Source organism: Artemia franciscana, chromosome 5 (assembly GCF_032884065.1).
Source record: "Artemia franciscana chromosome 5, ASM3288406v1, whole genome shotgun sequence".
Classification (NCBI taxonomy): Eukaryota; Metazoa; Arthropoda; class Branchiopoda; order Anostraca; family Artemiidae; genus Artemia; species Artemia franciscana.
Genome location: NC_088867.1, coordinates 24,782,038 through 24,794,400, shown reverse-complemented (window position 1 = coordinate 24,794,400; position 12,363 = coordinate 24,782,038). Strand labels below are relative to the sequence as shown.

At 36.1% G+C, this 12,363-nt stretch overlaps 1 protein-coding gene across 3 annotated transcripts in view; it reads left to right on the top strand.

Moving 5' to 3' along the window:
• The window catches only part of LOC136027148 (transcription factor RFX4-like), a 96,194-nt gene extending 88,123 nt beyond the window's left edge, over positions 1-8,071 (top strand). For all 3 annotated transcript variants that reach the window (XM_065704128.1, XM_065704130.1, XM_065704129.1), the window contains 2 exons: positions 2,678-2,910; positions 7,926-8,071. In XM_065704128.1, the coding sequence (XP_065560200.1) occupies positions 2,678-2,910; positions 7,926-7,977 (285 nt within the window). In that variant the 3' untranslated portion in view covers positions 7,978-8,071. The remainder of the gene's footprint in view (positions 1-2,677; positions 2,911-7,925) is intronic.
• The last annotated feature ends 4,292 nt before the right edge of the window (positions 8,072-12,363 follow it).

Below are 12,363 nucleotides of genomic sequence, written 5' to 3'. Positions count from 1 at the left end.
TTACTGTGCTTGTGCGTCTGACTGTGTTTTCGCCTGTCTCTGTGTCTGTGTTTGTGCGTCTCACTCTGTGTGTTTGTGTGGGGTTTTATCTCTCTCACCGTTTCTGTGTGTCTGACTCTGTCTTTGCTCGTCTAGGTGTCTGTTTTTGCTGGTCTGACTCTGTATGTTTGTGTGTGTTATTGTTTTGCTGGTCAAGAGAGAGAGAGAGAGAGAGAGAGAGAGAGAGAGAGAGAGAGAGAGAGAGAGAGAGAGAGAGAGAGAGAGAGAGAGAGAGAGAGAGAGAGAGAGAGAGAGAGAGAGAGAGAGAGAGAGAGACGAAAACACACACACAAACACACAGAGACAGTCAAACACATGGTCAGACACACAGAAACGGTGAGAGAGGCACAAAAACACACACACAAACAAAAGGAGTCAGACACACAAACAAACAAAAAAAAACACACAGAGATAGGCAAACACGCGATCAGACACTGTGGCACAGAAAATAAAATTTCGCTTGAATAGATCTGACCAATTAAAGTACCATCAACACAGACAACGAAATGACTACCTGAATCAACTTGACCAGCAAAACTACCACCTACTACAGTACGGGTACCTACAACCAACCTATAATTAACTCCGGGTACCATCAGTCAACCTATAACTAACTCTGGGTACCTGCTAAATGATGTTAAATGATTTAATCTGAGAGAGAGAGAGAGAGAGAGAGATGACTACCTGAATCAACTTGACCAGCAAAACTACCACCTACTACAGTACAGGTACCTACAGCCAACCTATAATTAACTCCGGGTACCATCAGTCAACCTATAACTAACTCTGGGTACCTGCTAAATGATGTTAAATGATTTAATCTGGGTTAATTTGTGTTCAACAAGCATGCCTGCACGCTTGCTGAAGCCAAACGAACCTAGTTTAAATCAGTTAACATTAGTTAGCCTGTAACAGGGGGAGGCAGCTGTAGGTTCGCTCAAGGTACCCAGGGTTTGCCAGTTTGGATTGTGTGTTTGTTTGTTTCTCTCTCTCTCTCTGCATCTGTCTCTCAGTCGATCCCTATACCTCCCTCTGTACCTATGTGTCTGACTGACTCTGTGTCTGTCTTTATTTGTTTGTGTGTCTAAGTCTCTGTGTGTGTATGTGATTTTTGTCTCTTTCTAACCGTGCCTGTGTGTTTTCCTGTCTCTGTGTCTGTCTTTGTGAGTAGGTGAGTCTGACTCTGTGAATTTTGTGTTTATTGTCTCTCTCTTATTGTGCTTGTGCGTCTGACTGTGTTTTCGCCTGTCTCTTTGTCTGCGTTTGTGCGTCTCACTCTGTGTGTTTGTGTGGGGTTTTATCTCTCTCACCGTTTCTGTGTGTCTGACTCTGTCTTTGCTCGTCTAGGTGTCTGTCTTTGCTGGTCTGACTCTGTATGTTTGTGTGTGTTATTGTTTCTCTCTCGCCGTACCTCTGTGTCAGACTGTATGTTTGCCTGTCTCTGTGACTGTCTTTGTGCATGTGTGTGTGTATGTTTGTATGTGTGTTCGTGTCTGTGTGTGAATCTGTTGTGTCTGATTGTGTGTTTGCCCGTCTCTGTGACTGTCTTTGTGTGTTTTGTGTCTGAGTCTATGTGTTTGTATGTGTTTTTTGTCTCTCTCTCACTGTGCCTGTGCGTTTGCTTGTCTCTGTGACTGTCTTTGTGCATGTGTGTGTGTATGTTTGTATGTGTGTTCGTGTCTGTGTGTGAATCTGTTGTGTCTGATTGTGTGTTTGCCCGTCTCTGTGACTGTCTTTGTGTGTTTTGTGTCTGAGTCTATGTATTTGCATGTGTTTTTATCTCTCTCTTACCGTGCCTGTGTATCTGAGCGTCTGCCCGCATATCTTTGTGTTTTAAGTATCTCACTCTTCGTTTTTGTGTTTGTCTCTCTCATCGTGTTTGTGCGTCAGAGCGTCTGTTTTTGCGTCTGAATCTGTGTTTTTGTTAATGTTTTTCTCTCTCTCTCTCTGTGGCTTTGTGTCTTAGAGTCTGTTTGCCTGTCTATGTGTCTGTCTTTGTGTGTCTGACTTTCTGTTTTTGAATGTGGTTTTTGTAATTCCTTGTCAAAGGCTTTGGAATTTTTGTAATCCCTTGTCAATATATATGCGAATATTTGCGCAAACACCAGTTTTGTTCTCTTTAAACAACTTAATATAAACTTCTCCATACATGAAAATCTTCAATTTTCCCACGTAAGCGTGACAAGTGGGGCAACGTTATTGCAATGCTGATGTATGCACAATGACGTCTCTCATGTACATATTTTTTAAAACTAAGATTCTTAACGAACTTTCTCAGACTTCTAACCTATCTCAATTTTTTTTTATGCGACAATATCCCAAAAAAACCAATTTTTTCCGAAAAAGTATGGAGCTGTTTCCGAGAAAAAATACATATACAATTGTTGCTCTATTACAAAAACAGTATATATATATATATATATATATATATATATATATATATATATATATATATATATATATACATATATATATATATATATATATATATATATATATATATATATATATATATATATATATATATATATATATATATATATATATATATATATATATATATATATATATATATATACATATATACGAGTCGTCATCTGGAAAGGCTCATATAATTTTTTACGAAAACTTGTTTCAGTACCCTGTTACTGTGACGGCTTGCCCTTCACATCCAACTGGCTTGGCAAGAAGCGATTTTGAATACAATACATACTATCGAAGGAGTGATTATGTAGAAGGACAAGCATATTCGCCATCTTGCTATTCAGATAGCAGTTCGACTAATCAAATAAGTTACCATAATGACTATTATGGTCACTACGAAGTACATTCCTATGAATCAACCAACGTCCAATTGCCCTCCAGTACAGAGTAAGTATAATAGGCTAACTGATATATATATATATATATATATATATATATATATATATATATATATATATATATATATATATATATATATATATATATATATATATATATATATATATGTATATATATATCAGGAGACCGGCGGTATGTGGCTGGCTTTTACATATGCAGCAGGTTAATTTGCATTATCCTCCACTTTTCGCATTTTAATGTAACATTTGCCATAGTCTTTTGTTTCTCGCAATATTTAATCCAAAAGATCCGTTAGGTTACGAGAGATCCCAAAATTTAAAGGATTTGCACGGCGTTCTTCAAAAGCTTCATCCGGGTATAAAAAATAAATTTGGCCCTTTGAAGGTGGTTCAGAATCACTATTGTTTATCTTTTAACCACATATTTCTTCGTTCTTCAATTTTCTTTTACCGTTACTTCAGATTTTTTCAATGCCCTTCGCCTTAGCTGCTCGGATTGGTCTTGTCACATTTGATGGTCTAGGTTTTTTGTTTTCATCCGTATTTACATATCTAAGGTCGTCCTCTTGATTTTTTCTCATCTGATGGTCCAATTTGTTCATTTTGAGCAATTGTTAATTTACGTTTTTGTCCTTTAGGTATTATGAAACTGCTTAAAGCGCCTTCTTTGTGACTTCGCTACTGACACCTCTGGTCTGAGGCATAAATTTATTCATAGTTAATAAAAGAAAAAAAATCATGAAAAACAACCTAATTTCCAAAATAAACGTTTTATTTTTCAAAAATAATGTTTAAACTCCTTGGAACAAGGCAAAATTAAATTTAGTATTTTTGGTTTCTTTTCATTTACTTATTTACTCTGTAGAACGTTTGTTACAAAAAAACTTTAGATCTAGAAAAAAAGGCAATGAAAATAAAGAGAAAGGTCCTATGTTAGGCTTATCAGTGGATCCTATCATTTATCACACAGACGTGGCAAAAGCCAAAGATATGCAAACAAACGCTTTCATTATTCGCTTTAATGAAGTCACTTTAATGTTAACCATTTCATCACCGCAAAAGCTAGAATTAACACTTTATTTTTTCTGCCTTTATTTCATTCTTTATCCTTACTCAATCAGCCGTGTTTTTCTTTAGTTACGATCTTCTTTCAGTTACTGTGAACTGAATAAAATTTATATATACATCCATGGTTGCCAAAAGGGTTCATCTGCGATATCCTTAATTGAAGAGAATTATATTGAAACTTTCAGGTTACGTGGAGGTAGGACAGTATGTGTAAAGATAAGCTTCCAGCATAATGCTATAAAAGACAATTATAAGTCTAAACTTACGAAGCTAATTTGGAAGGCTTGAGAATCGTCCCTCATTAGCCTAAGCGTGGACGGAAAGTTTTAACTTTGTCGATGGGGCGATGCCCATCCTATAGAGTCAACCCTAATATTATATAGTAGAAGTGAACTTTTATGGAAGTTGTAAAACCCTTCTAAGAGCCGAACCCAATGATTCTACTGTCAAGTTTGGAAAGTAAGGGGAGTTACGCCTTTTTGCAGAGATTAAATAGAATTCTGATAAAAAATAGAGGATGAGAAAATAGAGATATTTTTGGCCGAAAGAATTTTATACCAGGAGAGGATGTATCTACAGAAGGGAGGAAAATGATTTCTTTTTTTTTTAACCTCAAATGAATATTTCGGCTCTATATCCTTGAAGTCCTCATGAAAATACATGCAAAAATAAAATAAGATTTATAATCAAATACGGTCATTGAAACTAAAATTTAATGACAGAAAGGCAGTGTTGTCTTCATTGTTATTGGTTATATAGAGAATATTGAAGAATTGTGGTAAATTGGACGTATTTTTTGGTTTTAATATCGGGTGTGTAAAATGGAACTACCCAGCTGAACTTTTAGCAAATAATACTCTTAGGCTTTTTAGTTGCATATTAGGCACAAAAATAAATGGAGTAGCGATTATATTTGCAAACTACCACCCATTGACAATTGCTGCTGATCAATTTTGCTACGGAACTATTGAAAAACATCATCGAATTTGCCATTCTGAAGCAGAAATCCTGTTCTTAGGTCTTTCCAACATTTCTTTGAGTTTCTTAAACATAGGAAAACCTGTCTCATTGGACTATTCCACGGTAAGATACAACAACTTCTAAAAGACGTCTATTCCGCCGACAACCCTTACAAAAACGACTTTCAATAATTATGTAAAATTAACAATAGAAAACAGCAAACAAAAATTTTAGTATCTTTCTTAACATTTCAAAACAAAGATCTTTCGAAACAAAAAAGACTATTTAGTGATATTATCCTCTTAGTGATGTGTAATAATATAGTTTAATATACTCTATCCACAACTAGTTTACATATTACTTTTGTTTACTGAGACTGGCAAAAATGGACTGAAATCCAATTTCGCCCAAAAATTTTTGAAACTGAAAGATATAAGACCTGGATTCCAAGGGCTAGTTTATAGCAGGAGATTTTTTTTTTTCTGTGAGACAAACAAAAATGAACCAAGTGAAACAACATTCTAATTTTCTTCTTTATATCGATTGACGAGACTTAAAACACCATTGGACCTTTCCGTGTAAGGAATCATTCCAGGAACTGACTGGTGAATGTTTCTCTTAATCCAATACAAAACTGAGAAAATGAACACCGACTGAACAGGCATTAACGATTGCAATCAAATCTTGCAGTATGGAACTTATTACAGAAAATTAAATATACAAAAAACAGTTTTTTTCAACTGAGAGAAAGGAGCAACATTAAAACTTAAAAAACAGAAATCATTACGTATATGAAGGGAGTTACCCCCTCCTCAACATCTTGCTCTTTACGATAAACTATGTTAGTACTGTTAAAAAGGTTATTGTTCTAGTTAAACGACCCTTGTGTTTCAGGAGTCATTCTTAAAGAATTGGGACTAAATTCAAACTTTAGCTAAAAGACCGAGATGTTGAGGAGGGGATAAACCCCTTCATATATGTAAGAATTTCTGTTCGTTTTAAGTTTTAATTTTATTCCTTACTTTCATTTGAAAAAACTTGTTTTTATTTAATATTTAATTTCTGATTGTTTTTTAAATAATGCCAGGAAATCTGGCCCCACCTCCACAGGGAAATACTCCTTCCCAGGGAAATATCTTCTAGACAATTCAATCTTGGTAAAAATTTACCCCGGAATAATTACCGTTAACAACTCCACCTGTAAAACTGAGACGAAAAATAGAAAGCAAGACATATAAAATAATTTTGTATAGGAATTCTGGCAAATTCCCCCAGTGTATAATTTTCTCTGACAAGTTCGCCCCGAGGAAACTTTCCTTCCCATGGAAAATTCCCTCGTGTAAAAACCTCTAGCAGAAATTCTCCCCCCACCCGAAAATGTATGCAATCTTCCCAAAAACGAATACTATGCGTAAACAATGGGCAAATTTTAAAACTTAGAGACCTTTTCCTTTAGGCTGGGAGGGTGGTCATGTTATATCCAAAGGCATAGTTATTGGGCTCTTCAAGTATGAGGAAAATATAGCTATCCCAAAATGGTATCGGAAGATTTTGGGAAAAAGGGGCAGGGAGGGTGCCTAGTTGCCCCAAATTTTTTTGTTAACTTAAAAAGGGCACTAGAACTTACGTTCAAATGAGCCCTCTCACGATATTTTAGGACCACTGGGTCGATACGATCACCCCTAGAAAAAGAAAAAAAAAACGCGCAGGTGCGATCATTCTTCTGAAAAAGAACACAAAATTACACATTTTTGCAGATAGGAGCTTGAAATTTCTACAGTAGGTTTTTCTGATACGCTGAATCTGATTGTGTGCTTTTCATTAAGATTCTATGACTTTTGGAGCGTGTATCCCTCTTTTTTCGAGCATAGGACATATTTTCTCAGGCTTGTATTCTTTAATGGACAAGATTAAACTTAATGAAACTTATATATTTCTCAGGCTCAGGGCAAATTTTCTCAGACTTGTAGTCTTTAATGAGTAAGACTAAACTTAATGAAACTTATACATAAACTAATGAAACTATATATTTGAAATCGACACAATAAGCCTATTTCTTATATATATCCATTGGTATCAAAAGTCCATTTTTTAGAGTTTCGGTTACTATCGAGACGGATCACTCCTTACTTACAGTTCGTTACCACGAACTGTTTGAAATTTTGCCAAAAGGCGCGAATTTAAAGTAAGACTCTTTGTTTTTTGGAGCTTCAATTTTCATGGAGACATTATTTTCTTTTGGTGAAAACCCTAAAAATTCAGGGACAGTGAAAGCACTGGCTGAGCCCCTAAAGGAGTGATATATATGTAGCTCCTATCCTCACACAAGCTTGCACACACTTATTGTAAGAAATTCATTTCAATTTCCTAGTAAAGAATATTTATTCACTGAAACTTTTTCTTTCATTAGATCTTGACAACCTGTTACTAGTAATTCTCCTTTCGCACGAATGTTGTACGACTGAAGAGCAGTGTACAGATAGATAGATAGATTTATTCACACGAAAGCCCAATTGGGCCATGGTGACATACACGAAACAAGCGAAAAAATACAGAACCAAAACATAGACTGAAAAGACACTAAAACTAATTATTTAAGAAAATCATTACAATACCTCATAAATACCCGGACGAGCTTTCCAATATTATTTATACTTAAGTAATACCTACTTCTCAAAATTTCCTAAGTCCAATCTCTCCTCACGACCTCTCTACCAAATATTTCCAAGCGCAACTCCCTACAATTCCCTAAAAAATGATGCAAACACTCATAAATCTCTCCACACATAGGACTCAATATATTCAGTAACCGAAAAATGAATCTCTTCTACGTAGATTATCCCACTAGCCGCTTTGCTTGTCATTTTTGCACTAGATGAACAACTATTTTGATTTCTTTTTCTAGTTTTAAGTTGACTGATAAAAAGTTCACCGCATTAAAATATTGATCTGGCTCCTTAGGAACGTTTATAAGCCATTTTTCAATAAATTTGTACTTTATATATTATTTTTCAGGTCTAAAGAAAAAGAGCTCTCGTCAGAACAGATTACTACAACAGAAGTGTAACACCAGACCTGCTGTTAATTTAAAAGTTTATCTGGTCTTATGTATAAATTGATCTCAAAAGTTTTATGCTAGTCCTTTCAGTAAATTATTGTTGGATTAATCGATTAGTTTCATTTCTGATGGAATTCTATCCTATTTTACTACAGGTTCGAGTGCCTTGTATTTCTTATATTACCACTACTGCTACAAACAACTTACTAGAGACTAAGCCTGGTAAAACTGCGATTTAGCGGGTCTTCTGAAGGAAACATTGTAAACAAAAAAAGCAATAACATTAGATCCTTTATTTTATCCTATTTCCAAACACCATGGTCTAACGATACATCCCTCTCCTCTGATGGTCTCATGTATAGCTCTAGAATATGTATAAGACTAAACAAAAAACACTAAAAAAATCAAATTCTTACTTCATAATATGCAGCAGGTTTCTATTAGCCTAATCAGATTATCATACTTCCTTCCATTTCTATTAACGTTTCTTAGTTATTTCAAGTTATACTTTTTGTCTAGTATTGCAATCAATGACTCAGGTAAAACTCATGCAAAAATTGCTTTTGAAAGAATTTGACTAGGACAAATTTATATTGGACTACTATTACCTCCTATGCCCCTCACACTGACAAAATTTAGCTGGTCATCTTTAGTAGCTTGCTAAAATACCTTCTTACCCTTTTTGAAAGAGAAAACATTATGGAATAGTAATTTACCTAATTCGGCGCTATTTCAATCCTCTTCGATACATTTTTTTCTGATTTCACAAGAATATCCTTTTTTCCTGTCAGCCCACAAGTATATCCAAACCTTCTAGTTTGTGATGAAAATGACTGTTACTCTTCAAGAAGAAAGAAATAATGCTATTGCTACCAACAACTTACCACAGCACCAAGTCATCATAGACCAACACGGCTATGCCCGCTCCTCTTCCCCCAAACTCCAGTCACAGCTTCATTTTCCTTAAATCGAAATGAAAGTAACTTAGCCTTATGTAAGGACCAACATTAACACTTGAAAGAAGATAGATTATTCCGTATATGAGGGGCGGGACACTGCCTCTTCCTCAATCCCACGCTCTTTACGCTAGAGTTTTTTTTTAATTGCTTTAAAAAAGATTCTTATTCCAGTTGAACTTATTCAAGTTGAGTGTTTCTTAAAGAATTAAGACAAAAAGTCGAACTTCAGCATATGGAGGAAGGAATTGAGGAGGGGGCAGCCCCCCCCCCATACACAGAATAATTTTTGATGCATTAAATGTTGGTGTTGCTCTTTACTTTCAGCTGATTTTCTTTTAATATCTAATTGTTTTTCAAATCATGCCGGAAAATTGCCCCCTCCTCCTTCCGTGGAGAATTACCCCTAGGAAACCTTCTCGCAGAAAATTGCCCAGGGAAAAGTTCCTTCCGCTTCAAATCCCACTTGAAACTAAAATTCCACCTGAAAATTCTCCTTAATTTCATTGAAAAAAAAGCTTTTTATTAGACCAATTCCTAATCATTTTTCAAATCATACCAGAAATCCCTATATACAGTTCATCTCGCAGATAATTACCCTATGAAAAATTGCTCCCGGGAAACACCCCACCACCACTGTAAAATCCGCCCAGACAATTCCATCCTCGCTGAAAATTCTCCCCATGGAATTCCTCGGAACATTCTCTCCACATGCAAAATTGGCCAGCCAGAGAGACCGAAAGACAAATAAACAGAATTTCAGAAAATTCCCCTGAAAAATTCACCCAGAAATTTTCCTCCCCACGGAACATTCTCCCCGTAGAAAATCCTCACAAATTATATAACTTACAGCCCTTTGCCAAGATGCTGTGGGGGTAATGCCATCCCCAGAGGTAAAGCTATTGGAACTTTAAACTATTCTGAACCAAATGTCTTTCTCAAAATTTGATCGAATATCTTTGGGGAAAAGGGATCTCGGCAGAGGGATGATTGCCCTCCAATCTTTTTGTTCACTTAAATAGGACACTAAAACTTTTAATTTCCGTACGAATGGGCCCTCTCCCGACCTTCTTGGACCATTGGTTCAATACTATCGTTTCTTGGGAAATAAATATAAAAAAACACACATCCATGATTTTTTTCTGGTAAAATGAAAAATGTAGAGGAGCGTCAAACCTCTACATTAGCGTTCTCTGTGATACTGGATTTTCATGGTGTGATTTTCAATAAGATCGCTTCAATGGTTGGGGATAATTGCAGGAAGTAATCGTAGTGAAAGGTTATACTTTCACTCAGGGCCCGATCGACTTGGGGGGGGGGATTAGAATTTTTGATGGTCCCTTTTTAATTATTAAATATTTTCGCAAAATTCAAGTTCAATATATTTTTTGTGTTCGGATTTGTGGTGTGTTTGTGCTAATGCATTGGAGATTTCTTTTTTCATTATATACATATACATATATATATATATATATATATATATATATATATATATATATATATATATATATATATATATATACTACTAATAACTCACTGCAGCACCAAGCCACCTGAGGCCAACACAGCTACGCACGCTCCTCCTCCAACCTAATCTATTCAAGGCCTTTCTCTTTACACCCTCCCAGGAAGTTCCCATTTCCTTTAAACCTTTTCTTAAACATATTTATGACATCCTTCCACCCCAGACGAGGACGACCTGCTTTCCGTGTATCCCCAGACGGTTGGCCAAAAAGGACAATCTTCGGCAATCTTGCATCCTTCATCCGCAAAACGTGGCCAGGCCATCTCAACGTTTCTTTCATTATAGCCCTAGAAAGCGGGACTGAACCACATTTTTCGTACAACCTCCTGTTTGAAACACGGTCAGTCAGCCGGGTACCCAGAACAATCCATAGGCAATTTCTCTGGAAAACATCTAGTAAATTTTCATCCGCTTTTCGGATTACCCATGCGTCAGAGCCATATTTGACCACTATCATCATTGTAGCTTCCAATGTTCTAATCTTGGTTTGCAGACTTATCTTCCTATTCTTCCAAACTTTTTGTAACTTTGAAAAAACACACTGAGCCTTAGCTATTCTACTTTTAATATCTTCACTGCTTCCACCGTCTTTACTAATAACACTACCAAGGTAATTGAAGCTGCCAACCTTATCAATCTTTTCGTTACCTAACGTCACTTTTTCATCTTCACTTATTCCTAGCCTTAATGAGTTAGTCTTATTAACATTAATTTTCAGACCTATTCTAGCACCCTGACCTCGCAAAACCTCAAAAATTCATTTATTTTGCTCACACTTTCATCTAATATGCTTAAATCATCAGCATGATCTAAGTCCAGCAGAGCTTTTTCTCCCCGTTTGATTCCTTGGTCTCCAATCGCCTTTCCTATGCTCCTTAAGACGAAGTCCATCAAAATGATCCATATAGAGGGGGATAGAACACAACCTTGCTTAATTCCTGATTTTAATACAAAACCAGTTGCTAACCTCATTTCCTGCCTTAACCGCAGCAGGATTCTTCTCATACATAGCACAAATCACTTTAATGTATTTGTCTGGTATATGATATAAGGATAAGACCTCTGCTAAAACTCTTCTATCAACAGAATCGAACGCTTGCTCATAATCTATAAAACTGAGGACCAAAGGTGTTTGAAAACGAAGGAACTTTTCAATTATTAACCCAAGAGTGAAAACTTGGTCGACACATCCTCTACCCTACTAAAACCGCACTGTTCTTCTTTTAAAACTTTGTCTACAGCATCTCCCAGTCTAAAAATTATCATATTACTAAGTAATTTGCTACCTACAGAGACCAGACTAATGCCTCGATAGTTATGACACTCACTCTTGTCACCTTTCTTACACATATATATGTATATATATATATATATATATATATATATATATATATATATATATATATATATATATATATATATATATATGTGTGTGTGTGTATAGCACCGAGAAAACAGTGGCTTCTCCGCCGGTCCCGGGAACGGCTAGACGGCAGGTTTCTATATATAGATTTTCATTTTCACTTGCCTTTAATCCGAGGCTGTTGCCCCAATGAAGCAGAAGGTTGACTTACACCATCCCCGAATCCTTGCATTTTCATATAACATTTGACATAGTTATTTGAATCTCCCAATATTTCTTCCAAAGGATCCATTAAGTTACGAGGGATCCCATAGTTTAAAGGATGCGCAAGGTGTTTTTTGGGTCTAAGAGCTTCATCGGGGTCTAAAAAGTACCTTTTAGAAGGCCGTATGGAAGTGGTTTAAAATCACATTCAGGGGTCTGTGATGGATGTGGGACTAGATTGATTTTGTGATTAGCTACGTTGAAGCTCTAAATGGGTACCTGGAGAAATCTGGGGAAGGTAAACAGGAAGCGTGTGCGAAAGTACAGGATGGCTGGCTCCCCCCCCC